General features: G+C 34.6%; 4 protein-coding genes across 7 annotated transcripts; 2 read left to right on the plus strand and 2 right to left on the minus strand.

The window, feature by feature from the left end:
- Window positions 1-999: 999 nt before the first annotated feature.
- On the plus strand, window positions 1,000-2,950 carry LOC102617092 (probably inactive leucine-rich repeat receptor-like protein kinase IMK2). The gene has a single exon (XM_006479761.4). It carries the CDS (start codon window positions 1,493-1,495, stop codon window positions 2,681-2,683), a length of 1,191 nt encoding a protein of 396 aa, XP_006479824.1. The 5' UTR covers window positions 1,000-1,492; the 3' UTR covers window positions 2,684-2,950.
- Window positions 2,951-4,307: 1,357 nt separating this feature from the next.
- On the minus strand, window positions 4,308-10,747 carry LOC102617391 (LEC14B protein). 3 transcript variants are annotated; one of them, XM_006479762.4, is made up of 11 exons: window positions 10,555-10,747; window positions 10,076-10,103; window positions 9,564-9,982; window positions 9,248-9,367; window positions 8,542-8,619; window positions 7,905-8,081; window positions 7,457-7,534; window positions 6,244-6,419; window positions 5,867-6,025; window positions 5,595-5,655; window positions 4,308-4,719 (listed from the first exon to the last, which is right to left on the minus strand). In XM_006479762.4, exons 1-11 carry the CDS (start codon window positions 10,558-10,560, stop codon window positions 4,525-4,527), a joined length of 1,497 nt encoding a protein of 498 aa, XP_006479825.1. In that variant the 5' UTR covers window positions 10,561-10,747; the 3' UTR covers window positions 4,308-4,524. The 3 variants fall into 3 exon arrangements, with proteins under 3 accessions (XP_006479825.1, XP_024954570.1, XP_024954569.1); XM_025098802.2 differs by having other exon boundaries at window positions 10,076-10,174; XM_025098801.2 differs by having other exon boundaries at window positions 9,564-10,174.
- A 5,745-nt stretch (window positions 10,748-16,492) lies between these two features.
- On the plus strand, window positions 16,493-20,847 carry LOC102617868 (pentatricopeptide repeat-containing protein At2g30780). 2 transcript variants are annotated; one of them, XR_370856.3, is made up of 3 exons: window positions 16,493-17,081; window positions 17,460-18,698; window positions 19,711-20,847. XR_370856.3 is itself a non-coding variant. In XM_006479764.3 (2 exons), the coding sequence occupies exons 1-2, from the start codon at window positions 16,665-16,667 to the stop codon at window positions 18,582-18,584; spliced, it is 1,542 nt and encodes a 513-aa protein (XP_006479827.1). In that variant the 5' UTR covers window positions 16,493-16,664; the 3' UTR covers window positions 18,585-18,846. The 2 variants fall into 2 exon arrangements, 1 of the variants encoding a protein (XP_006479827.1); XM_006479764.3 differs by lacking the exon at window positions 19,711-20,847 and having other exon boundaries at window positions 17,460-18,846.
- Window positions 20,848-23,686: 2,839 nt separating this feature from the next.
- On the minus strand, window positions 23,687-26,361 carry LOC102618248 (gibberellin receptor GID1B). The gene is made up of 2 exons (XM_006479765.4): window positions 25,848-26,361; window positions 23,687-25,213 (listed from the first exon to the last, which is right to left on the minus strand). The coding sequence occupies exons 1-2, from the start codon at window positions 25,884-25,886 to the stop codon at window positions 24,218-24,220; spliced, it is 1,035 nt and encodes a 344-aa protein (XP_006479828.1). The 5' UTR covers window positions 25,887-26,361; the 3' UTR covers window positions 23,687-24,217.
- Window positions 26,362-27,867: the final 1,506 nt, after the last annotated feature.

Genomic DNA, 27,867 nt, shown 5'->3' on the forward strand with positions numbered 1-27,867 from the left:
CATAAAGAAAACAAACGCTTCCAACGAACGTGTTCTCCACCTGATACTGGAACTGCATAACATAATTGCTATACTCATTTCATTTGGTTTAATTTTTCTGCGGTCACTTGTTGACTGAGAAATTTTGGTGGTCCACGCACGCAGGTGTGTGTGTTTCTGTGTACTGTGTCGTGTGGAAAAAGTTCTCTCTCCTTCTCACATTCTTATTAACTTTGGCTTCAAGGAACAAGGGCAAAAATTAAAAGACCATCCTCTCATCTCATCTCATCTCATCACAGCCATATGTTTATTAATACAATACACGTGGGGGCTTTTTTGACTAACTTCCTTGCTAATATAACATCGGAATGCGGTTCCTTCAGATCTCCAAACCCAGAATGTTGTTGCTAAAATGAGAGTAATTAATTATAGTTAAAATTAAAATTCAACAATTAATAAGAATAAATGAGTGCGTGCGGTATAAGTATATATTTTCTTCCGCATGCCGTCCGTCCTCCTTCATATCCACCACAACCGAGTGTGAGAGATGCATCACAAATGCAATTTTGTTTTCCAAGTTTTTATTATTTGTAACCTGTGATTATTGTATAATTTTTAGTTAATTATAAAAGTTCCATCGAAGTACATACGACAAGGACAGCTGGCAGCCACGTCACGTCTTCTTCTCAGTTCTCATAACTGGACTCGGGCATTGCTCTCTCTCTCTCTCTCTCTCTACTTTAAACAGAACACGTGGCAGTTCTAGCTGTCTGTGAAATCGACAGCATCCAACTCACTTGTGCACAGTAAGAAAAAGCGTTATGCTTGCTTACTGCTTAGGGATCACGTGATCCCCGTCCGAATCACCGCGTCCAAACCTACTTATCTGTCTTCCGAACCTCAGGCTCGTACCACCACGTAGGTTCGGACAGCCGTTTGCCCTGGTAACAATTCCCAATAAAAAAAAAAGGGCTGGCAAACATTAAAATAATTTTAGTAAGAATATGAAAATAACAATGATAATAATGATAAATAGCAAAAAACAATAACTGAACAGAGCTTTTAGTGGTTACACAGTAGTAGTAGCATCGACAAGCCGCAGGAGTATTGAAATTGCTTTTCGCTAAGCATATTGTCGTTGCATTAACGTCTTCTCTCACAAGACACAAGCCCCAAATATAATGAAAAAGGCAAAATCTTTTGATTCTTGATTCGTGAAGAAGAAGATTCAATATCATCAAGAGCTAGCTATAGCTATAGCTATACTGGTTTTCGAAGCCAACCATTCTCTCTCTCTCTCTCTCAAAATCTCTCCAGCAGCTTGCTAGCTGTCTCTTTGCTTTTTGATGCTGATAGTTTCGCCATTAATATTTTCACGCCAATTCCCACGAGAAATCGATACTCACCGTTCGCGGAAAAGCTTTTTTACTGCCCATAAAGATAAAGCTTTCTTCCTCCACTATATAATCATCTTCATCGATCCTTCCTCTGTCTCTTCATTGTCACACCCTCAATGGCGAATCTTTCCTGCATTTTCTTCACAGCTTTTCTTCTACAATGTACTTTTCTCAATGTATTCGCCATTCTAGACCCAGTTGATTTCTTGGCTCTGCAAGCCATTAGAAAGTCTCTTGATGACCTGCCTGGCTCCAACTTCTTCGCTTCTTGGGACTTCACTTCTGATCCATGCAACTTCGCCGGTGTTTATTGCGACGCTGATAAAGTTATTGCACTCAATCTTGGCGATCCTCGGGCCGGGTCTCCGGGTTTAACGGGCCGCCTCGACCCGGCTATTGGTAAGCTCACCTCCCTGGCGGAACTGTCCATTGTGCCTGGCCGTGTCATTGGGAAACTCCCCCAGTCTCTCTCTCAGTTGAAGAATCTCCGCTTCTTCGCAATTAGCAGAAACTTCGTCTCCGGCGAAATCCCCGCCGCTCTCGGCCAGTTACGTGGCCTCAGAACGCTTGATCTCAGCTACAACCAGCTCACCGGAGCCATCCCTCAATCCATCGGGACTTTGCCGGAGCTATCCAACGTCATTCTCTGCCACAACAAGCTCTCCGGTTCGGTCCCTCCGTTTCTCTCACACGCACTAACCCGGCTCGACTTGAAACACAACGACCTCTCCGGTTCGCTGGCCCCAGACTCTCTGCCTCCTTCGGTGCAATACCTTTCTCTCTCCTGGAACCGGCTCAGCGGACCCGTGGACCGGCTGTTGAGCCGGCTCGACCAGTTGAATTATTTGGACCTGAGTCTGAACCAGTTTAACGGTAACATTCCGGGTCGGATCTTCACATTTCCAATAACGAACCTTCAGCTACAAAGAAATGCGTTTGCCGGTCCGGTTCAACCGCCCGATCAGGTGACGATCCCGACCGTTGATTTGAGCCACAATATGCTGTCAGGTCAAATCTCTCCCTCCTTTTCTACCGTGCAGAATTTGTATTTAAATAATAACCGGTTCACGGGTCAGGTCCCCGGTAGTTTTGTGGACCATTTACTAGACGCGAGTATACAGATTTTGTATTTACAGCATAATTTTTTGACTGGGATTGAGATTAATCCGACGGCTGAGATTCCATCGAGCAGTTCACTGTGTCTGCAGTATAATTGCATGGTTCCGCCCGTACAGATGCAGTGCCCGTTGAGATCCGGGAAGCAAAAGACCAGGCCTACTGCACAGTGTCACGAATGGAGAGGGTAGAGTTGTGAAATCTGGGTTGCGTGGGGAGGGGCATTTTGGGAAGAAGGGATACAAAATAGGTTGCCTTGTTAATTGATTATATATTTTTGTTTTTGGGTGTTGTTTTAAATTCATTAATTAATTTTTTTGTGACACTGTTGGCAAATAGCAAATAAGAATGTATAAGAATGTTGTGGATACTTGACCTTAGACAATTGTCTAGGAAGTTTCATCTCATTTGTCTTTTCTTATGGCTAAAATATAACTACACTAGTTGTGAGACGTCAATTTCGTGCCAACTCTTTTTTTTTTTTTGTTTTTCTGCATTTCTATTTGTTTGTTCAAATCGAGTTTCCAACTGAACCGGGTGGCTCAAATCATGGTCCTATACCTTTTTTTTTTTTCACTTTTTTCGGCTTTTCACTTGCACGGGCCTGTGTGAATGGGAAACCCATCATTGAGATTTGAGACCAGCTGAGCTCAATGTGTGAACATTAGCATTCATTCATCACGCACTTGAAGTTGAAGATCTCACTTAATGGTCACAGATGCACGCATCATCTTTTTTTTTTTATTACTATTGAAAGAAGAAAACGAAACAACCAAAAAAGCAACAAAATTGTTCATGAAATGGGAAATAAACTTGCTTTGTTCCAATGGTCTGGAGCATCACACGTTGATTCATAGATTCCTGTTAACGAAGGCATAGACATAAGACGTGTGAAAAAATGGGAGTAGGTAATTTGAGATAAAAGAACTTAATAAATCTTTCAGGCACATGGGAGCAGATAGAGCATGGCAAATGCAGCCGTTGGCACAAATGTTAATCAGTAACATACTTGCTGTCTGGGTTAGTTGGGGATTGGGCGAATAGACGAAACCTGCTAAAACATCAAAATCAAAGCGGCACACACCCCACGATCAAAACCTTAGTTTAGTTATTGGTAGCGTAGGTCAAAAAGCAATGTCTTGAAAGATCTCATGCTCATTAAGGATGGTTCCTTGTTTGTCTTCTAAATTGCCGTCGACTTTATGATATGCCTAGCATATTATTGTATTGAATGTTAAGCTTCTTCGATCGAGAATAATTTCTTTTCTCCTATTAAGTTCAAAAGGAGGCCCTCATGATTATTCCATGAACCAATGGTTTTAGGGAGCTCCCTCTTTGATTGTTTTATAATTCTACGCTTAGTGCTTCCGGAGATCTTATCAATTTTGCAAGTAGGGGCCCTCATCTTTTATGTTCGACGTCATGTGCCACCTGCCAAGGAACCCAAATGATTTATTTTCCCCTGTTAAGCGTAGGGACCCCGAATGACTCTGCGACTGAAGAGCCTAGAGTAAGGAACCCCCTTTGAATGAGTGAATCGGGCATATAATTGATAAAGGCACGACCTTTTTAATCATGGCAAAAGTCGTTTCATGCTTTTAGAGCATAAATAGAAAAGATTGGCTGTGGTTTTTGTTGATTTGGACAGCGCAATTCCGACTGAATTGATACGTTACCCCATATATACTGTGAAACGTAAACCCTCCATGTTCCTATTCCTAGGCCTGGTAGGATGAAGAAGCCGCTATTGCAGAATCAACGTTACCAACCACCAAAACAAAAAGAAAAACAAAACAAGCAAAACAGACAAGCTGATTTACAGAGTGATACAATTAAAACATTTATTCAGGAATTCTGTACAGCATACTGTGATCATAATCACATTATTGGACCATACCTTACAACACATTTTGTGATTTTGAAATGTGGAAGTCATTTTTGAGTACAAAAAGCCTCATATTTTAGCATATAAATTAACAGCATTTTCAACTGTCTTTATTCATCACATCATAACATAAATAGTTTGCATGCATCACAAGTAAAACTGTCTCCTCCGGATCCTCTTCTTGTTTAGAGGAGGAGCAGCTTCTCCATTACCCGGAAACTCCCACCTGACAACATCTCCATCCCAAGAAGAGCTAACAAGCATTGGTTGACTTGGGTGCCAACTACAGTCTCTAACGGGTGAAGTATGGTACTTGAGTGCAGCAACTTGCTCACCACTCACCTACAAGGACCACAACCAGAAAATAGAGTGATTACAAGGAAGGATAGGAATAGACAGTCACAAGTAATATGATTGACACTCAATGCTTAGATATCATCCGATAACATGAAGATCACATATAGTCAAAAATATTATTCTGAGAAAAATGATAATGTCATTAATTTATAATCCCAATGAGGGTGCGTTTGGTGCGCCACACTGTATTAGATTAAACTGGACTATATTATTAGTGTGTAGTTTATTTAATACAGAACTATTTTTGGTATTGTATAGATCGTATTGTATATATTAATATTTTATATTATCATTTATCTTAAAGCAATATTACTTTGATTTATTAATTAGAAAATAACAAAACCACCAGGAGCCATTACCGACCACCGCCGGCATTTTGTAGATGTTATCCGTTAACTTCTAAATTGGTACCTTTGGAATCCTCGTTCCGTTGGTAAAAATTTTAATATCGAAAGTTATCGAAAGGCGGCGGCTGTGGGCTGTGGTCTAACGATGGTCTAATGCTTCAGGCTGATATTTATATATTTATATTTAATAAATAATTAAAATAAATTAAATAATTGCATTAGAAATTAAAAAAATAAGTAAATTTGCCAAGACCCGCCCAAACCTGACCCAAAGCCTTTGTGCATACCCATGTGTGCCCAAACATGGGGCAAATAAATTTGCACCGCACATACCCACCCAAACCCGTGTGCCAAACATACCCTCTGTGTACATCTGTGCCTGCTAAATTCTAACCAGCTAGTGATTAAGAATATCATTCCATGCAAGGACAGAAAAGTTCAGTAGGATTGCATATGTTTGATTTACCATTGTTTAAAGAGAGATTGACGGCAGAATAAGATTTGAATACTTACCAGGTCATAAACATAAACACAAGAATCATGGGATCCAGTGTAGATATACTTTTGGCCAGTGCTGCAGGAGGTGATCAAAATAAAATATTAACATGGGTGGACAAAATCTCGGCACACAAAAATAGAATTGAAGCATGGCTAAAGCCTGCTGATATCATTTGAGAACTTAGGCCTCCTGGCAACTTCATGCAAATGCATCAGACAGAACTTCCAGGTCTTCAAATGATCATGTTCAAAATCTTTATAAGCAGGAAACTACAGTAAATACTTACCTGTATACAGGGGAAAAGTGGCACCGGATAAGAGTACGCAAGACAGAATGACCTTTATACGTAGCAACGGATTGATCACATGGGTGTTTCAAATCTCTTGCCTGGGGTGGGTAGTCCATCCATCTGTAATCCCATTCATAACTCCTAAATCCTAAATTGCTGGATTGAAAGAGTAAAACAATTAGCATTCTTCATGCAAGTTTCAGCATCTGCTTAATCCAGAAAACTCAATCCATAACTAGCATATTCAGACTTGCAGCTTATTTGACTATGAGAGCTTTGTTTTCATAAAAAATTGACTGACTGCAAAGGCACCATGTCAAACAAGAAATTAAATTATTTCAAAGGCACTATGTTCAACAAGAAAGCAAATTTACCAGGATGCATTAGAGGACATTTTCCGAATATCCCAAAGTTTGATGGCCTGATCTTTACCATTTGAGATCAGATAACGACCATCTCCACGGCTATCAATGAACGTGATCCCTTCTAGGTGTCCCATCAGGACTCCTGCTGGCTTCCCTTTCACATTTAGACAGCGTCTATCCCATACCTGTAGACAGTTTAAGAACTTAGCAAACCGAACACATTTATCTTTGTCTCTTTTCCAAATAGCAGTCTGATTTATTCATTGTACTATATGCTCCACCATTTGCTTGCTGAGAAAAGAAATATAATGTCAAAAAGGGGCCAAAAATCAACACTAATGCCCCAGATTAACTGGTATCCTTGCCTTTTAAACAAGAGTAAACAGGATTCATCATGATCATGTTAAATTTCTAGAATGACAAAATCATACTAGTTTAGTGTACTATAAGGGGTCATCTCTTACTGTAGCATCTATCATCATGACCCCCATTCAGCTAAAAACCTAAGGTTTCAGCTGTTCTGATCCAGTATCTGCAGGATACAACCTCTTATCCAAATTTAGCTGCTCAAACTACCGTATTGGGGTACAGTAATTCCCTTCTTCAAATCTTTCCAACTGCTTAAGCACTTTTCATTTTTTCTAGGCATTGGGTTTGTTAGCCACGTCCCTGAAGTAACCTAAATGAATTGACCATCTCAGAAAGTGATTATGAACCACCAAGCCATCCAGAATAATGCTCCCATTTCTCATTATGCAGAGCAAGTACTTTAGCATCTGAGAATTAAATCCATATGAAATATGTTCCTGCTATTAGTTGCATAAATAAATCATTTTTCCCCTTCATATGCATACAGCAGAACATATTTGAATAGCATCATATAGTACAGTGAGATCTGAGAAAACCCACTTCAACTAAAATAACCTGGCACCAACAAATTAGTCTCAGCTACATATACCTTAGAACAAAATCTGGTAATACGGTTGTATTAATATTTTCTTGCACATCTATGATTGTGATCATTGTGCAAATAGCCGGAAAACAAAATATGGACCATAAAGGAATAAAATGTCCTTAGAAGAAAATAATTATCCAATAGAATGTTGGGAGAATAAATACTTATTACAAGGATTAAATAAATAATTAAATACTTATTACAAGGATTAAATAAATACTTATTACAAGGATTGATACTTCTAGTCAACAACAGAACAGAATTTACCTTGCATAGATTGTCATCACTCCCAGAATAGATTAGATGGCCACTTTCATCACCAAAACATACAGTGTTAACATCAGACTGCACATAATAACACAATTCTATTTAAAATCTGGACAATACTACATTCTCATTGAAGAAGAATTGTGTGCATCAGAGTAAAGCTTTCTCATCATAGAGAGAGAGAGAATACTGTTCCAGGCAATATTTCCTTCAACATGCCAATTAGTTCAACATCATCCATCTTAATTAATATTTGAGCTTCTTAATAAAATTTAAAATTAAAAAAAGAGAACTTAAATCACTGAGTATATCAATTTTACATCAGAGTAGCCTCCATAACTATATCAGCTAGCAAAATTTAGCTAAGACAGCAATATCAAAATCTGCCAGACAAGAATGCAACAGAAAATGAAAATCAAATACAGGTGATCCACAAAGCAATGTTTACCGTGTGCGCCAAAATTCTGAGAGAAAGCTTATTTGCTTCAAGATCATATACATATATACAATCATCACTGCTTCCGGCAACAAGTTCTCGCCCATCGGTTGAAAACTTCAGAGAGAAGATACCAAAAGAATACCCTCCGTCATCTGCAGCAGAAAAGTCCAATCCATCATGTATCTCCTGCATAGGATGTGGACTCAAAAAGTCAAAACGAATTTACCACGGGAAATTTTCCAATGAAGAAGACCAAATAAAACAAAATATGCTCGAATTGCTCATTGAAATTGAGAGGCTAAACAATTAAAAGGTACTGAGTTGAACTTTACAGCGGAAATTTTTTCTAAAATACCAAAGAGTTATCATCTTAAGCAAATCTTTTACAAACAGAAAGGTGATTAATAATTTGACAATGGGAAAAAACTCCTGTAATTTCAAAACAGTTCATGCAAACAGTGATGTTAACAAAGCGAGGAAAAAAAAAAGAGTAATAGGATTGCGAATAGAACTTCATAGAATAGAAAACTCAAAACCTCACTGTTGGCTTATATAAAAAAGCGGCATCACAATATTCAAGTAAGCATCTGAGTTGTATATTCATTCTATGACATGCAAAATTTTTTAAGAACATTTGTAATCATACCGTAACATTTGCAAGAGACTCCATTGTCCCAGAACCAACATCAACAATGTGCACTATAGGTGACATGCTTGCATAAACCTGCAAAAGCAAAATAAATATTTATAAATTATAGGGAAAACATTGATGTTCAGGTCCTCAACCATAGAAGAAACATGAGCACCTCACATCCTTAAACAAAATAAATCAATATGGAGTGAGAATATAAACAAAATACTTAAACTAGATGAATAGTTTGCCAATCAATCTATACCTGACTTGCATGATGACAATTTATATGTCTGGCATTTTAATATTACATTAGAACAAATTCAGGTAGTATCGCGAAAGTAGGGAATCCAGTTAAACTTGGGCTTGCAACCTGCTTCAAAGTGTTGTAAGCCATGATTTTTGAGTTAATACAAGATGGGACCCCAATGTATGTGTAGCAGTTGTCATCCACCATTTCAATTTCTTTTGCATTCTATCCAATCTGTGGGTACATGCAAATACATAAAGGAGAATGGTTTTTACCTATTGCAAATCAATTAGATAACGAAAAACCAGTAAGCATGTATATTTTTTCATTCCCAGTTTTTGGCAAATTTCTCTCAGCAACCAAACACACAGAGACAGCAGAGACAGCAGAATCTAGATTAACAAGTGCATTTTTTCAAATCACAAGATATTCGTTTCATGTAAATTACAAAACCCCAAAACAGAAACTCACAAGATGGCGCTGATCCGGGGAAAGAGATGTATCTGTGACTGTCCAACGCAAACTTTTAGCAAGAATGTCTTTCTGTATTTTCCAACCTCTCTCCACATCATAGATTCTAATTTGACTAGCCTGAAATTAATATATTAAATAGCCGTAAGTATAAATTATAAAAAGTTTCAATACACTAACAGACAAAAAAACACAATCTCCGATATATTGAAATCTGTATTTTAGTGTTCATCCCCACTTTGACAAAATGACTAACTAAGAAAGTTTATACATTTAAGGGAGCACCTGGTTTCAGATAGAGGAATAAAAATGATACCTGAAATCCAGCAACAAATAAAGAACCATCAGCCGAAAACTGAGAGACATATGCTCGGCTAGTTGTCTGGTCCACAGGCCAGGGCCCATTAACAGGCAAATATCTACTAAGCATATGACAACAATCTGCAGCTGAGAACCTCCCTCTTCCTGAATAATTGCCTTCCCTACCAGCCAACATTTTCACAGTGGAAACAGGCAAGTGCCGCTTCCCAGGTACTTCTTTGCTAAAATGCTCCTTGGGTTCCGATTTCAGCTTCGTGAGCTGGGCAATTTCATGGTCTAAAGCACTCAAGGGTTTCTTGAATTTGCTACGACTATTACTAGCTTGATTGACAGTATCGGCAGCATCATAGAATTCAGATTCTATCTCGAATCTACTCATGGCATATCCCATTTCGTCAAAGTCAACTCCACTTGCTGTTACGAACATTATAACTCAGAAATCAGAATCACCGAGCAATGTTACTTTTTCTTAAGCATTTTCAACTAAGTTGAGCCTTGAGATCACACCTATACAGCTTCTTAGAGCCTCTTCATCCTGTAAATTATATCATCAGTCAATTTCCAGTAATAAGAATCCAAATCATTTACAACTTGAGCCTCTTCAACCTGTAGATTATATAGGATTAAACTGCCATATTCAACAACTGAAGTACCAAAAAATGCCCCAAAAAAAGTCCTAAAAAAATAATCCTTATTATTCTACTAGTGATTAGAAACTGGACAAAATCATATCATTTGCAGCTCCAATTTATGCAGTGAAAACTAAAATTACTACAGTTCCATTGGCTTTTATTAACGAGTAAAATTACCAAGAAGCTTCTTATGTAGAACCATACAATTGAAAATAGAAGAATCAGCAGCCGTTTGAAAAGACGAATCACAAGTTTCAGTTATCAAAGAAACACGATAACCTCACAAGACAAGAATCGTAATTTGTATCATAAGAGTACCAAGTAAACAAACTTTTAGAACAGAGGTTCGCTCACCTTCATAATCCTATTGCCAAATTTAGAATCCTCAGATTCGGCAACGTTTTTTTGTCAACGGATAATAGCAGATAAACACACTGGTATTATTATTCGCGGTGATGATTGCTTCTGCCTTTCATAAATTTATTTAATTTATTTTAATTTAATTGCTGTTTGTTTTGGCCACTGAACCGCTGCGTCGCTCGCTTACCCGCTTTGAGCCTTTGATGATGAAGTTTTTAGATGGACTGCTATGTTGATGACACGTGTCGGCTTAAAGGACGTGTTCGTAAATCGTAAGTTTGTGCCGCATTTGCTGTGACTGTACCAGCCAACCTTTTTCTTTTTATTTTTATTTTTTAATACCCAGAGATTGTCAGCTTGACAGCTTCCAATCCCTCGCTGTAATCAATTCTGATATTTTGTGTCCGCGAATTCTTTTCCGGGGTGCAAAAACAAATGATGTGACACTTTTTAACTAAACCGTAATTTTTTTTTTTTAATTTTCATTTCACAAATTCTCATTTATCAAAATTGGTGTAATAGAAAATCGAATATGGTTGTTTTTAGCAATTGGATAAGGATAGAGTAAGATTGCGCTAAATTTAATTTACTATTGTGTTGTGTTTTATAGTATATAATTGCATTCGACTAACTGGATTAACTTAAACAAATTAAATGCACTAAAACTAAATCTTTAATTATCATATACTTAAAATTGTTTTACTTGTAATAATAAATTAATGAAGGTAAGGAGAGAAGACCCGTGACCAAAAAAAAAAAAAAAGATTTTAATCCAGGTTGAGCTTTTTACATTCCAAAAAATTCCTCTGAACCCCCTCACCCTAAAAATAGTAAGATAATCCCATAAAAAACGTTAGAAAGTTTAAAAAAAATCTAATAACACTCCAATAATTTTAAAACTATCCTTCAATCTACTTCTCTTTATTTTTATTGAAGAAACTCCTATATTCTCCTCCTCCTCCTCCTAAAGAAAAAAAAATCTTAAAAAAAAATCAATAAATCAAATTCTAAGTGCTAAAAAATAGACTTAGTTTTAGTATTATTATTTTTGTATATTAAACTATCTAATATCCAAATACCACATTGAGCCTCGACTAATCCATATTCGAGCCGGGTAAGACCACTTGGGCGGTAAAACTCTCCCAACAAGTATATATGTTGTTGGTTTTTAAGACAAACACTAGATGAAGAAGAAATTTGAAGAAAAAAAATGCAAAATTCAATACATCAAATTCCAAGTGCCAGAATAAAGACCTAGTTAATTGAAGTCCAGTTAGTTAGAGTTGGTAATACGGGTCACTGGCTCGTGTTCGTATCGAGTCAATTTTATATCGTATTAAATTTATGTTAACCCAAACACAATTCATTTAATAATCATATTAAAATATTAAGACCCTCACGCAACACAAAAAAAGGAGTGGGTCACCTAGTAACCTGCTTAATATCTATATATTTAACAAAATTTATATAAAAAAATATTTGGTCTCTATTACTTATATATGATGTTATAAAATATACATATCTATCAAAATATTACATGTTTACCACATTAAAGTTCTATCATGTGTGTGTGTGTGTGTGTGTAATATTGATATTATGAAATATACATGTCTACAAATATTTTTCACATTTACACTATTAAAGTTTTAAATTTATATAGAATTTCATAAATGAAACACTATGTATATATTCTTCTTCGCCAAAAAAAAAAGAGAGTATAATGTCCTATAATTAAGTTTTGATAATAATAAGAACCTACAAATTGATTTAAAATAGAAAATAAAATTATGTCATTGATTGGGTAAATGGGTTGAGAATTTTAATCCTAACTTGACGCGAAAAAAATTGTTTTGACCCCAACATGGTGTATTTAATAATTGTGTCAAATTTGACATTCTATACCCATTTATTCGTGTCGTGCTCGTGTGGTGTATTCGGGTCGTGTCAAATTTTGGCAACTATCAAATTAATTTGATGGTGGCTAATGAAATACACGATTTCTTGTGTGCTTAATGTTTAATAATAAAACATATTATTACAATAATTGTGAGTTTGAAAAGGAAAATATATGTACAAAAATATTATTTTATTATGTAATGATCAAAATAAAAATAAATTTAAATTGTCTTTTATTTATATATTAGGGTTTGTGAAAAAATAATAAGTTATTATCTTTTTGTTAAAATATTAAGATTGTTAATGAGAATTTTAAAAGGGTATGGTGGCCTATCTGATAAGTTGATTACAAAAAGCAACTTCTTAGCTACTTTTGAAAGTGGTCAATAAATAGAGAAACTTATGAAATAAATAGCTTTTATAAAAAATTACCAAATACTATTTTTGTCAAAACCTATTAAATAATGAGACTATAATATTTTCACCTCAATCTCAAATATGACCTAAGGATACTCAAGATTTTTTTGTTAATTATCCTTCACATGCAGATTATTTACAAATTTAAAAAAAAAATAAAGAACCAAGTAATGAAAGAGAAGAAATAATTGCAAATGTGTAAACTGGTTTTTAATATGCGAGAGAAATTATGTGGAATGACATTTTCTTGTTTGTTTTTAAGGAAATTTTAGTTAAGGCTAAAAATGTAAAAACAACAAGGGTTTTAAGAGTTAGGGTATGTTTAGATTGCTTTAGATTCTCAAGCAATCACTTTTATATCCAATTTTCAATTAATCAGGTTTAAAGTAATTTCAATAACAATCACTTTTATATTCAATTTTGAAATAATCAGCTTTGAAAATAATTTCAATTTTTAAACATGTTTGATAAATTTAGATTGTGATACAACCACTTCTAAAATATTTTGTTAAGGATCCATATGTAGTTATTTTGAGAGGTTAAAAAATAATTTTGAAAGGTTAAAAGGTAATTTTCATATTTGTAAATTCTTTTAAGTCACTTTTGACAAAATCACATATCTTACAATAGATTTTGAAAAGTAAGGAAAGATCGGTCTTTCAAAATCTAAATTTGATAATTAATTTTATATTTAATATACATTCATTTATATTGTCATGTATATTATAAAAATTCAAATTTATCCTTATTCAATAACGAAATAAGATCATTAAATTTAAGGAAATTATTAATATTAATAAAAATTATATTGAGATAAAAAAGTAAAATTAATAAATTAAAAATATTTGTTTTAGCTATCAATTAATGTATATACACAATGAGAATAAGTCTCATATTATATATACATGTTTATAATCATATAAATAAATATTGTTCAAACATTATATCAATTTCAGTTATTTACATTCTTATAGTAATTTCACAGCTAGATTTACCAAATACGTATAATTATTTTTAAAATTCATAGCACTTTTGAAAACAAATTTTAACAAATGTTTAACTAATTTTCTCTATAGCTAATTATTTTTATAGTACAACTAACAACAATTATTTTAAAAGACACAACATTATCAAACTACTCAATTTATTTGGTAAAACAATACTAAAATTAGAATGTTCATACATAATGACAAAAATGTACAAATTTTGTTATATTACAAAAAGATATAGCATCTCTAGTTTGAATGAAATTTTAAATGTATTTATTACTTATTAAAAATATATATCAATTTATCTTTACATAAATAAAAAAATTCAATAATATTTATATAAAATAATAAAAAATAAAGGTTCGTTCATTGGCGTCAATGCTGTTGCTGAATACTCACTCATTTAGCAAAGATACTTTGTGATGCAATAAACCGTATTTTTTGAGATTAACTATGTTACGAATCAAATTCCGACAACAACCGACATTTGAATAGTCAATGGTTGAAGAGTTTTCTAGGTGTGTTTTTACATCGAAACTTGAAACTTAAGTTTGGTTTTATTATTAAATATAACACTTCTGTTGAAATCATTTAGGAATGAAATCTAAAATTTAAAATAGCCATGACCATGTCTCCTATCCATACAATATTAATATAGCTTATTTTTGTTGTCATCTAATTCTAAAACCTTCACAGTAGCTCTTTTGTAACATTTGCATATCTTGTTTGAAAATCGAAAAAGTTGCCATTAATCTAATCCTTCATTTCATTCTTTGCATCGTTTTCGTTCTTGGCTACTTGATCCAGCAGTAGTATTGGTGTTGTTTTTAAATTAATTAATTTAAAAAATTTCATTTATGCACTATCAAAACACTTGTTTTTAAGGGTATATTGGTCTTTTCAAACTCAAAAAGTTTTGCATTTTATAATTGTGCGAATTCAAAATAATTTGTCATATAGTAGCATTTTTGCTACTCTAACCCATTTGGCGCCAAATTTAAAGACACATCTACTGTATAAAAAACAAAAAAAAAAATTGTGTTGGAATGTGTGATTAGGGATGGTAACGGGCACCGCCTGCAGCGGGTTTGCCATTATCAAATCCAAACCCACACAAAATTTAAATTATCAAACCTACCCGCAACCCTTAGTGGGTTTTAATTTTTTTAAGAAAACCCACCCACAATGTATTTTAATAATTACCAAACCCGCAATGGTAAGTGGATTTTTTGCGGGTTATCGCATTTAAAATCATAAATATTTAATATATAAATTTATAATAATAACCTCAAATTTTATATAACATACTCAATTTTATATTTAACCAATATAAATGAAAAATTAAAATTTCAACATGAAGTCAACACAAATTTCCAAATATAAGTATAAATCACACAAATTTATTTAAAAAAACACAAACTACTACCTAAAAATAACAATTACATTTCATATTATCATTTAAAACAAGCTCCAAAAGAATATCTCTATTTCATTCACCACAATAAGTACTCATCCAACACGATTCCTAAAATAATAATTAAGAGTAATATTTTCAAATACTAATTCAGAGAAAAAAAAATTATAATAATGAAATAATTCATGTATTAAGGTAAAGAAAAATACTACATACAAAATTATAATAGGTATATAATATACACAACTTTAGACCTTTTGCTATTTGGTAATTCGAATTATTACATTATTTTCTTTCTAGATTTTTTAGATTTAAATTAAATTAAAAATATTTAGAAAAAAATATTACGGCTCTGGTGGATATCCATGAGAGTATTCATCGAATATAAGGTTAATATCAAACCCACGCACATCTATGTGCGAGTTTTAATTTATAATAATAAACACGCCCACAACAGGTAAAATTATCCGCAATGGATGAATTTTAGCAGGCAAATTTGAATGAATTTACGAATTTACATGTACAATTGCCATCCCTATATGCGATGAAGGGTAACTTTTGGACATTCACTCAGCTAACGTTTATCCATGTCCAAAGGATAATATGTCAATGGATAGATTCTATCCACGTGTAACGAAACCAAAACTTAGGAGGTATCGATTGGGTGTAATCCCGCACATGCTCTTATTAGAGCAGCAGCCTCAGTCTTTTGATCCCTCCTGTTACAAAAACTCAAAGCCCACAATAATGTATGGCATCAATTTTTTGATCTCCACTCCCCTCACTGGAGTAGCACTCTGAGTCCAAATTAGCCCTTCAAAATTATAATGCATAATTTTATTCGTTTAATTAAAAAATATATATTAATATCTCTGATTGCTAAATTTTTTAAGTTTAATAAATTTTTAAATTTTTTTATATATCTGATTATTAAATTTTTGAAGTTTAATTCTTTTAATTATTGCCTTATTAATTATTAGTACTAAAATAATAATTTACCAAGACCCCAAAGATTTGCTCCAGTAATTGCAACCGGTAAATATTGAAGTCGCTTTGCTCAAAATTAGGTAAGGAAAGTGCAAACCAAATAAATTATTTAATTCTTATAAAAATAAATAAATAATTTAATTTGGCTGCAAAAAAAATGTATGTGTGTGTCTGTGTGTATATATATAGCTAATTTTGTCACTCGGAGATAAAATAGATATTTTTTTTTTTTAAAAAAAAAAAAAAGAGCCGAACATTCACAGTTCAGCGTTTGAAGCAGAAGCGTTTGTCGGCTTAAACGAGCGAGCCGCGAAGTCACGTGTTTGAGGTAAGAGCGACAGATTCATTCTTTGGTCGCCTTCTTATTGCGTCATGTTCGCCGTCGTATCAATCACCGAACAATGAAGCGCGTGTGGAAACTCTCAGACGCAGCGCAAACCGAGCTGCTTCTACAACGTCTTCAAAGACACTCCTCTAAACCCAAAACCCTACCCCCACTTTCCGTTTTTACCCTCACCAAGTCCCCAAATCACAGTTTTACCCGCGACTTGTGCGCCCCGGCAACCCACACCGTCTTTCCCACCCTCGTTCGATTGTTGTCTGAGACGTTAACTTATCCGGACGCGAGAGTCCGGAAGGATTTGACCCAAACGGTGTCCGCTTTGCGAGACGAGCTATTGGCAAACGTCGATGATTTGGATAAGGTTTTTAGGGTTTTGGATGAAAAGGGCTCGTGTCTCTTCAGGAGGCACAGCAATGGATATGCTTTTGTTGAGCTAATGAAGCAGTTGGGTTCCCGCCCTCGATTAGCACTAGAGGTAGCTACTTTTGTTATTTTGTTTAATTTATTTGTTGATAAAGTGTATTTTGCTTATCGAAGAAGACTTATGGCTCCATTCGCATGGTATTTTGAAGTTTTGGTTGTGTTGTTTTGTGAATTATTCTAGCTGAATCTGTTTCGATAACATCTGAATTAGGTTTGCATGTTTTTATTTTTCTTAGTTTAATATTACAATGTTTACAATGATGGTTGGTTGGTTGTATGAAAACATATAATTTCAATTGGATTAATCTCTATGAATTGTTTAAAACATTTATAAAATGTTGGGAATGGAAAATTATCAACTAGACTTTTCGTTTTTTTTTTTAACCCAATTGCATTTACATGTTTGATATATTTAATTATTTATTTTCAGGTTCTTAATTGGAGAAGAAGGCAGGCTGGGTATGGTACTCCAATGACAAAGGAAGAATATACTAAGGGTATTAAATTTGCTGGTAGGATTAACAATGTAGATCTTGCAGCTGACCTATTTGCCGAGGCTGCTAACAAGCATCTCAAGACAATTGGTACATATAATGCACTATTAGGGGCATATATGTATAACGGTCTTTCTGATAAATGTCAGTCATTGTTTCGGGACTTGAAAAAGGAAGCAAATATTAGTCCTTCGATTGTAACATATAACACTCTTATATCGGTTTTTGGTCGCTTGTTGTTGGTTGATCACATGGAGGCAGCATTTCAGGAAATAAAGGACTCAAATCTCTCACCAAATGTGTTCACGTATAATTACTTAATTGCTGGATACATGACTGCTTGGATGTGGGGTAAAGTAGAAGAAATTTATCAGATGATGAAGGCTGGGCCGGTAATGCCAGATACTAATACCTACTTGCTATTGCTCCGAGGGTATGCACATTCAGGTAATTTACCCCGGATGGAAAAGATATATGAATTGGTCAAACATCATGTTGATGGTAAGGAATTCCCACTAATCAGAGCCATGATATGTGCATATAGTAAGTGTTCTGTCACAGACAGAATTAAAAAGATTGAGGCTTTAATGAGGCTTATTCCAGAAAAGGAGTATCGGCCTTGGTTGAATGTTCTATTGATAAGGGTTTATGCTAAAGAGGATTGTTTAGAGGAAATGGAAAAGTCAATAAATGATGCATTTGAGCATAAAACGTCCGTAACAACAGTTCGTATTATGAGGTGCATCGTTTCAAGTTATTTCCGATGCAATGCAGTGGACAAGCTAGCAAACTTTGTGAAGCGTGCTGAATCTGCTGGTTGGAGATTGTGTCGGTCCCTTTATCACAGTAAAATGGTCATGTATGCATCACAAAGACGCGTAGAAGAAATGGAAAGTGTCCTTAAAGAGATGGAGAATTACAAAATAGATTGCTCTAAAAAGACATTTTGGATAATGTATTATGCCTATGCAACATGCGGTCAAAGACGTAAGGTCAATCAAGTTTTAGGATTGATGTGCAAGAATGGATATGATGTTCCTGTGAATGCTTTTCCATCATAGTGTACCAGTTCATGCTGCAACATGTGATGCCCTGGAAGTTGCAGAAAGCATTCTTGTGTCTTTTTGAATGGTTCATCATCTGTAAGATAGAATTCAGTTTCAAATAGCTCGTAGGTACACATCTTCTCCAATGTTTAGTACTTATTTCCATATAATGTTCTTGTTGGCCTTAACATTTTGATGGCAATATTGTTGGTGATGTTTATCATTCATATGACCGTTCACTGTGAGCAGTGGATAGGCAATGAAGTTATTTGATTGATATTTTATTTTTAAATTATGAACCAAAAAGAGAATAAATAAAGTGAGGTAAGAGAGTCAATATAGGGATTGCGTGATACAACTGTGAAAATTGCAGAGAGAAATATGGCTTTGGTAGACAACTTTAAAATATTTCAGTTGCATGTCTATAGATGGAAGTAATTCTTTGAGAAAAGATGGGATGTCTTCTTTTAGTAGGTAGATCAACTGCATTAAAAGAATTGGATCTCTTCTTTTAGCAGGAGTGACTCTGGTTTGCTGAAATAAGTAGTTGGATTATCTGAGCTGTAGGCTGGTTCACTGTGAATGATGATTGGATAATTTAAGTGTTGTTTTTCTGTGAGACCAATTTATTTCTTGTGTTGAAGTGTAAGCAAACTCATATTTCGGAGTATTTTCTGTTGACGTGTGCCATTCCAATGAATACGATATCTATCTTTGTTGGAAATGCATGTTGTATGAGCATATTCACATAATTTTCCTGGAGTCTGGTGTTCAGATTATTTTTTTCTCTACCTCATTGAATTTCAGTGCCCTTTTTTATGATATAAAAATCTTTCAACTTGAATGCCAGCAATTTCGCATCAACAAATTATTAATTACAGATTCAGCTGGATCAGACTTATAATAATTAAAATGATGAGACATAAATCTATTGGGGATAGGAAAACTTACTGCATTTTATTCAGAACATCTACAACATCTATCGTGACTTTGGAATTCCAGGAAATAAATCATAAATTTGGATATTGAAACTTTTAGCCTGGTGCTCTTATTTGGCTGTACCATATGAATGCTCATTCTTGAAAACATATGCGGTCTGTTGCTCGCATGACTGCTTGATTAATTATTCATTTTATTGCAGGCAATCGAGGGCATTGTTTGATGGAGCATGACCACCAGTATGCTGAATGTGTATGGAAATTGAAATAAAATTCCCCGGGACAAGCAGGAAAAAAAAAAACAAAAAACAAAAACAAAAACAAAACAGCTTAAGTCCTGTACTTTTTCCTAAATTGACTTGACTTGATTCTGTAGAGTAGTTGAGGACAGAAAAGGGAGACAAATTGCCCTAGGTTGAGTTAGTAAAAATTAAGGTGAGGAGGGATGCTCAGGAGCATAAATCTTACTCAAAAAGGGATGAAGGTGACCCTCTAAGGTTACATCTTAGAAGTTCAAATGAATGGTATTGCTGGAGCTGTTTAAAAAAATACTAAGGTGTAAAGAATTATTATAGGTGGCTTGAATCTGATTCGTATGATTCAAATTCCAGAATTTTCTTCTTCCAATGTTTTGAGGCTTTTCAGCCTCACAAGCTAAAGTTTATAACATGTTTTCTTGATACATAAGGGTGTCTACTGTGAATGGGCCAGGGAAAAGCTTATCTCTTGTTCTCCTCAATGTATTCATTTCTTTTCTTGGACTTGCAGATTGGCTTTATCTTGTATCACTAATTTGAGCTATGATTCCCATTTATTCTGTAGAGCTGATTTATTTTGTAATTTTGGATAGTCATAGCTTTTAATTTGCTAATTTGTTTCTTTTCCAATCTGTATTGTTTTATTGTGCCATTGTAACAACATTTTCAGCTATTTTTAACTTTTCATCCATTTCTGGTAAATTGGCATGCTCTGTTTTAAGCCCTTAAATCTTTCATCAGATTTCCGTAGCGAGCTCAGTTGGACTAGGCTGTTTGCCTTTTTCAGTTTAATATGATCTAAGCAGTAGCAGTGCCTATTTATAAAACATCCATCTAATTGATTGGTTGCAGAAGCAGCAGAACTAGGTGCCCTGTCTCAGTCCTGGATACCTTTTTCTTTTTCTTTTCTTTTCTTTTTCGGGGGTTGTTAATGTTAATAGTAAACGGTATATGTAACAAGCATTGATGATAAGTTGTTCATGGAACATTTCAACTGAAGTTTATCAGTTAATCCGCCACCGAAAGAAACGAATCAGGAAAAGTAGATCCCTGCTTTTGACGTCTGGTTTTCGAGAAGCTCTGGTAAGTTCATGGAATTTGTTTAGAGAAACTGTTAATCATACTATTGGTGTCTACTACTGTATTGAAGTTGGCATTTTTGGGTAAATTCCTAATTTGACACCCAAAAAAACAAAAAAATGGGAGATCTGTCGAATCGCGTCGGAGTCGTATTGAAGTAAATGATGCACTCACTATACAGTGCACTGATATGTACTATTACCAATTTGCATCGACAAACATGTGTGATAACAAAATCTACAGCAGTCATGTCTCCCAAACAAATTTTGGTCCACATTTTATAATATATAATTGATTCCTCTAATTTCTTATTTCCTGTTTGTGAATTGTACGTTTGGTACTCATGGGTATTTATCGTTTTTTTCATTTACTCTGCTTTATGTTTCTTCCTTCTGTTATGTGGTAAAGGTAAGCGGTGGGTTTTCAACTTTCAACTCTCTGGATTTCGTAAAGTAGAGCTTCATAACCCCCCATATGTATATGTGCGTGTGTATATATAAAATAATTTTCTAGTGAAATACGTTTTCACTTTGTTAAATTAAAGACACTACTAAAAGTGTTGAAACCCACCGACTCCACAAATGAGATTCAGTTGAGTATTTTAGAGCTTTGTATATTTATTATATTTGTATGTGTGTGTGTATATAAAATTATTTTTTAATGAAATTGAAGATGATAGTTAATAAAAGTTGAAACCTACTTACCACATTAAATGAGACTCAATTGAATATTTTAAAATTTTATATTCTTTTTGTTTATTAATATATTTATTATATTTACAGATAAAAAAAATATAATTTTTAATGTACAATTGAAATATGTATTTTTTATATTTTAATGACATTTCACTGTAGGAAAGCTACATATAGTTTGACCATAACAGTGATAAACCACTTTCATTTTGTTGTTGTAGAAAAAAAATGAAAAGACACTCACACAGAGAGAACAAAACAAAGCAAAAGAAAGAAGCATTTGTCTGTCATTACGGGTGAGCTTGAATCTTCGCATCAGCATCCTTCAGGAGACATAAAAATCCAGTGAGGTGTATATTTGATTTGATGATGATAAAAAAAAAAACCCCCTAATTTGTGTACTAAGAATATTCTCTCTTTGATATGTTCTCTCTTTAAGCAAAACTTTGCTCAAGACTTGACGTTCATACACTTAAACCTGTCAGCCATTTTTGTACTTTGTTGTGTTTTTTTCCTCACCACTGCAATTTCGTTAAAAACTCTTTTTGTGTCAACATCCCTACCGGCCTCCCCTCCCCGAATCTTGTCCCGTGTTACGTTTTTGCGACACTCTCTGCGCAGCGCCCTTTCTCGTATTTTTCTAATTTGATCTTAGTGACGTGTCGAATCAACCTGCGATGATCAAGTTTTCCCGATTAAAAATTTTACCCAAATTAACCGACATTTCTGCATTTTACCAAAGAGGCCGATTAAATTTAAAAAAGTGGTGGTGTGAACCGCAAGCAAAACAGCTGATGACTCAAGACTAACGCCTACGTACGTGTGTAGTGTAGACAAGTACAAAACCAAACAAATTAAGCAAGGAATTTGTCCGCAATAGTGATTTAACTAAAGCCATTTGTCGACAATGACTCCGACTTTGTCGCATTGAGAAGAATACTTTCAAAGCCTAAACAGCTATTTTACGAAGACGGTTGGGAATCAGAACAAGAAAGGTCGCAAGCAATAGTATAACAAAAATCATTAAAATCTTTAATTATGTAAAATTTTTAACAAGTAAAATGAATGAATGAATAAAGAAAGGAGAGATTATCTCGGTGATTGACAGGTGCAAAACTAAACAAAGCATAATATTCTAAGCTAAAGGCCAAAAGCTTACAAAGTCAATTAAAGACAAGGTTCCACGTCCCTGTCCAAGGCTTAGCTGTTCCATTAAAAGCCCTGCAAAAGCAAAATGCCCAACAGTTGAGATTAATTATTAAATATTGATGTGAAAATTGGTTTCTTGTAGATTTTCAAAGTGGTCCCTTTAGAGACTGGGACACTGCGAGTAGTTCCAAAATTTCCAACCACCAATTTAGATCAACGTTTCCCTCTTTTAAAACAACAATGGCCAAAATTCCTCTATTTTGCTGTTATCCCAAACTCCAAACAATCCTATCTCCAATTTGGCAATCATGACACGACTGTGAAATTAATTTAAATTGATGTTGAAACACATGATTTAGACTTGCGTCCAATCATAAAAATTTTCTACGAAATAAACTCATGATTCTGGTGGATGGGATTTTGGTTTTGGCTTCTGGGACACAATGGAATGGTCCGCCAAGCCACACGCCTCATGCCACACTGCCACTTGAACTCCTTTTGCAAAATTTGGACATTTGGTAATTGGTCTTGCCTTTAGGCTCCAATTGGAGGTCTACTAAATCCTCAATGGGGTGCGTTGAGAACGGCTGATCAAAGTGGGATTTCACCTATCAACTGAACAAAGCCCTGTAAAAAAGTTGAGAAGCACTTCATTTTCAAGTACTGGAAATAAAAAGCACATATCATATCAATGACAGGGTGGACTTTTGTGCATAACAACTTTGTTTCCATGCTCGGTACTTGCAAGTGGCATTCATAGATCCCCATCCTTTGCACTTGTAAGCAGGCTTGAACAGTTAAAGGAAAAGAAATGCCTAAGCATATTGCAAAATCGTGCTTTCACCAAAGGAGGCGACCAATAAACAACTTTACAGATTCAATGCTGAATCAAAGGCACCAGTCTCTGGAATTTCTATCTTCAAAACTTGCCAGGCTAAGGACCAGAGAAACAATGAAGTCATGCGAGATTGGCTCTGATAGAGATGAAAGGCAAGAGATAGTTTGGACTAAAAACAAAATCTTTATATAATTTCAGAACACATGTATAACATACAAGTCCATACAAGATGGACACATATTCCAGTTCATGGTTTTTCAAATTAGTGCTTACAAATTACCCGTGCTCACTAAAACCAATTGATATTAACTACCAAATACTACCCTCAGCATTTTCTCTTTCCCCATTACTCGTGACCAGAAGTTACACCAGCGATAAGCTGTGAATTTGGTGGTTCAGCCAAACCAAAGTAACAAATCTCTGATCCTTTGAACAACTAAAAGTCTCCGATAGATTACCTCTGCACACGTAAATGGCATAGGCCATCAGATCTCCATTCTGCAGATGAACAGCCAGTACCCAAAGAAGCAGAGCTTGTATTACCACCACCATAAATGGTAACACAGTAAAGAAGTAATACTACACAAACTTATAACTACACACCATCACTTCGAAAGAGTTGAAAAAAAAAAAAACAACTGAAATGTCAAACTTCTGTTATGTAAGGTTGCCTGTAGTTAAGGTTAAGTAGATATTAACAGCTAGGATTCACGAAGTTCTTTATCTCCTCCATGAGGCAGTAGAAGTGGTCATTATTCGGCAAGAAGTAGAACCCAATCGTGGCTTCCTTCAGGAAAAGGAGTTTCACATCTTGACCAGCTTTCCTCAGCCCTTCAACATAAGCCAATTGCCAGTCTTGAATAAGATCCAAACCAGCTACACAAATGAGGCTTTTAGGGAATTTGAGACCTTCAAGACTTTTGCCCCTCGGACCAAATGGATTACATGCTGGATGATCTCTATCTTCTCCTTCGGGGAGAAATGCTCTCCAATACCAGTTGCGGTCCTGTATAGTTACAAAGTATTTCCCATCCAATCTTGTCTCTGATTCAGTTCTCTTTTCTCCACCAAACATTGGATGAAGGAGAATATTACCCAATATTTCAACCTCTGCTTCAGCTGCCCTCACCGCAACATGGTGTGCTATATTACCACCAGAACTATCACCGGCCAAATAAACATAGACTTTAGAATCCTTTCCACTCTGAAGCCAAGTTCTTGATTTAACCCACTTAAGAGCAGCCCACCCATCATCGTAAGCACATGGATACCTATACTCAGGTGATCGGCGATAATTTACAGAGACCACAACGGCCTTGCAAATGTTAACAAGGCGGCGGCAGAAGGTATCATAGATAGCACTGTTCGCAGAAGAATGAGTGAAACTTCCACCATGGAAAAAGATTATAACGGGGACAACCTCAGTGGTACTCAAAGGCTTTTCAAGCTCTACAATGCCCCACTGAACCTCATTTTGCGGGGCAGCCTGGAAAACCCTGTTGAGAAGACCCGTGGCTCGGTCAACATGATCAAAGGAGAAAACCCCATCAACAGGAATAGTATTGGGTGGGACTTTCCGGTCAAGGTACTCAGCCAAGTCCCGGTTAAAAGTTCCATCAGGCCGACGCAGGAGATTGTAAGCTAGCTTGAAATTGGAAATGAGGACCCATGTATTTAAAGGAACAACCCTCTACAAAAACAGAAAGAAGAAAGAAAAGGGGAGGGGAGGAAAAAAAGAATGATCAAATTAGAAAGCTCGTCCATCAACCATTACCATTTACAAAGCTTTATCATAAAAACAGATATAAAGAAAAACTATTGATCAATCATATCTAAAAATTTAAAGAAAATAAGAAAACATATCTCTCAATCAAGAAGAAAACCCGACAGAACAGCAAGAAATTGTTAGATAAAGAATGCACAAACAACAAAGAAAAGAATGAACAAACTCGGCGGGCTTGATGTTCAAATCAGAGTGTAAAACGAAACTTTAGCCGCAAAATTAAATAGGGCATGCTCAAAGATCAACTTCTAAAACCAGAAACTGAAGCCCACGTATGAAAATTTTTAAAATATATATATATAAAAATTAAAAGAGATTTTATTGAAGAAACTCAAAAAGTAATGAGCCAGATTAGTAGAAGAAACAAAGCAAATCCATTTAAGTAATAACAAACGGATGCATTGTTTTGGCCCAAATCAAGTGAAACAAGCTTCCACAAACCAAAAACAAGATATACAAGTCAAAGATTGACGAAATCAAGCAAGGAAAGAAAAAAAGATTTGAGCAGAAAATCAAAAGTATGAAAGAGAGTGTGTGATACCTTAGATTCATTGAGGTTGACTTCATTACCACCAGCCATGGCCGAAACTAACCCAAGAAGAGGGAACAAAGCCTTAAAAATAACCCAGAACTCAAATGTGTGATCTTCAAAGAAGCAGCAACCTCATAATAATTAATTCGAGGTAAAACTTGTGGAATTGTAAAATCTTTACAATATAATCAAGCAAGATGAACACAGCCTACTTTCTTTCACTCACTGTGTTAGCAGTGTCTCATTTTTTTTTTTTTTTTATTTATAACTTGAAAACATATACTTGAGATTGATTCCTCGTTTAAAAGAGCGTGTTTCTGTTTCTGTTTCTGTTTCTGAACAAAAGAAAAGACACTTGTGAAAGAACGAAAAGCAGAAAGGGAGATAAATAAATAGATAGGAGATTTATTATCCCTATATCTATTATCAATGTTTTTTATCTTACATTTGCACGCATATGGAAGGTACAGGATGTTCAAATAATAAATTAATTAAAATTAAAAACTTTTTTTTAAAAAAAAAAAAAAAAAAAAGAAAGAGAGAGGGAGAGTCAAAGGGGAAACTGAAAAAAAAATGAAGGGTGGGGGAGCGACGGAGGAGAACGAAGACGAAAGAGACGACAAACCGGGGCGGCCGAATTAAACTGTTTACGGTGGGACCCACCCCCGTTTTAGTTTTCTATTACATTTTTTTTAAAAAAAATATAAATATTAAATAATGTCTTTTGTTTATTAATTTTTGTATTCTCCACTTGGCTTTGCTTTGCTTTGCCCCTTTTGTTCATTTTTGTTGTGGCGTATGCGCGACTGACTGTGATGTGAATTCAATGGATCGAGTTTTCAAAGGCTTTGTTGAGGTGGCCTCTGCCAGTTCTGTCCTTTGGACCCTCCTTTGACTGCATTTGCAAGCTTAATCCCTAAAGCATTTACCTTTCTTTCGTCAAAGTGTTATATCCGGAATTACAAACATAAATATAGTTGGACCTGCACTGCCCCTACAGTCGAATCTAGTGGGAATAGATTGAGAGTCGCCATTCTACTAATAGTAATGAAAGCTTCTCACAAATTTCATTATTCTAAATAATAATGTTATATGTAAATGTTTTATTCATTAAATAATTGATAATTTTTTTATAAATTTTAAAATAATTAATTTAAATTATTATCTTACCATCCCATTACTAAATGCCTCATCGTTTAGGTGATCTTACGCTACTATTCTGTTAATTACATTGACAATTTTAATCTAAATATTTACTTCAAATACTACTTGCTAATGGCTCCCATGACATATATCTAATGACCCTAAAATATGCAATGTGCGTCTTAGTTAGAGTAATAATTGGGTGAGAATTTGTGTCTGAAGTTCTTCCATTCCCATCAAAACATTATTTTAAAAAAAAAAAAGAAATGTTTATTTAATACTTAATATAAATATAAGAATTTATAATTTATATATGTTAGACCCTGTTAACCTTTTTTTTTTTAAATTTTGGTTATATCTTAATACTATATCTAAAACCTAATTATACAAACTCACCTACAGAAATTAGGCTCTATGAGTATTATGATGTCGTGTGTTTTAAGCTATATATACCCAAATAAAATATGTAAAATAAAAGCTCTAGCTTTGAAAAAATAAAAAATAAACAATATTTATTTTTGACCCAAAAAAGGAATCTTATTTAATTAAATATAATTTTGACAAAAAATATTTAAAAAAAAGTTATAACATTTTTCATCAAATAGCGCTAAAATTATATCACTTTAGCTTATGAACCACAATTATAAGCGTTTACTAAACTCATTAAAGCTACGACTTTAAAGACAAAACAACCCAGCAGTAATACCAAGGAGAGCCTTTGTGTAGCATGATCCAATTGGAAGAATAGAAATAGATAAATAAATTTCTAGTGGGTATATCATGCTATTTTACACCCACCTGAAAAATATTGTGACGTGTAATTATGTATACAATTATTTTTAAATTGATCAATTATGGTAGCGAAAGAAATTAGTTTAAAAGGTGA

The sequence above is a fragment of the Citrus sinensis genome, chromosome 3 (genome assembly GCF_022201045.2).
Source record: "Citrus sinensis cultivar Valencia sweet orange chromosome 3, DVS_A1.0, whole genome shotgun sequence".
NCBI classification, from domain to species: domain Eukaryota; kingdom Viridiplantae; phylum Streptophyta; class Magnoliopsida; order Sapindales; family Rutaceae; genus Citrus; species Citrus sinensis.

Excerpts from the sequence above, each read along its gene's own strand:
- LOC102617391 (XM_006479762.4), bottom strand. Across the intron at positions 9,983-10,075 it reads GGCTCTAAGAAGCTGTATAG|CAAGTGGAGTTGACTTTGAC; the intron begins GTGTGATCTCAA and ends TGTTCGTAACAG. Across the intron at positions 5,656-5,866 it reads CACTTTTCCCCTGTATACAG|CACTGGCCAAAAGTATATCT; the intron begins GTAAGTATTTAC and ends CACCTCCTGCAG.
- LOC102617868 (XM_006479764.3), top strand. The coding sequence starts at position 16,665 with ATGAAGCGCGTGTGGAAACTCTCAGACGCAGCGCAAACCGAGCTGCTT. Across the intron at positions 17,082-17,459 it reads GCCCTCGATTAGCACTAGAG|GTTCTTAATTGGAGAAGAAG; the intron begins GTAGCTACTTTT and ends ATTTATTTTCAG.
- LOC102618248 (XM_006479765.4), bottom strand. The coding sequence starts at position 25,886 with ATGGCTGGTGGTAATGAAGTCAACCTCAATGAATCTAAG. Across the intron at positions 25,214-25,847 it reads TCAACCTCAATGAATCTAAG|AGGGTTGTTCCTTTAAATAC; the intron begins GTATCACACACT and ends CTGTTTTTGTAG.
- LOC102617092 (XM_006479761.4), top strand. The coding sequence starts at position 1,493 with ATGGCGAATCTTTCCTGCATTTTCTTCACAGCTTTTCTTCTACAATGT.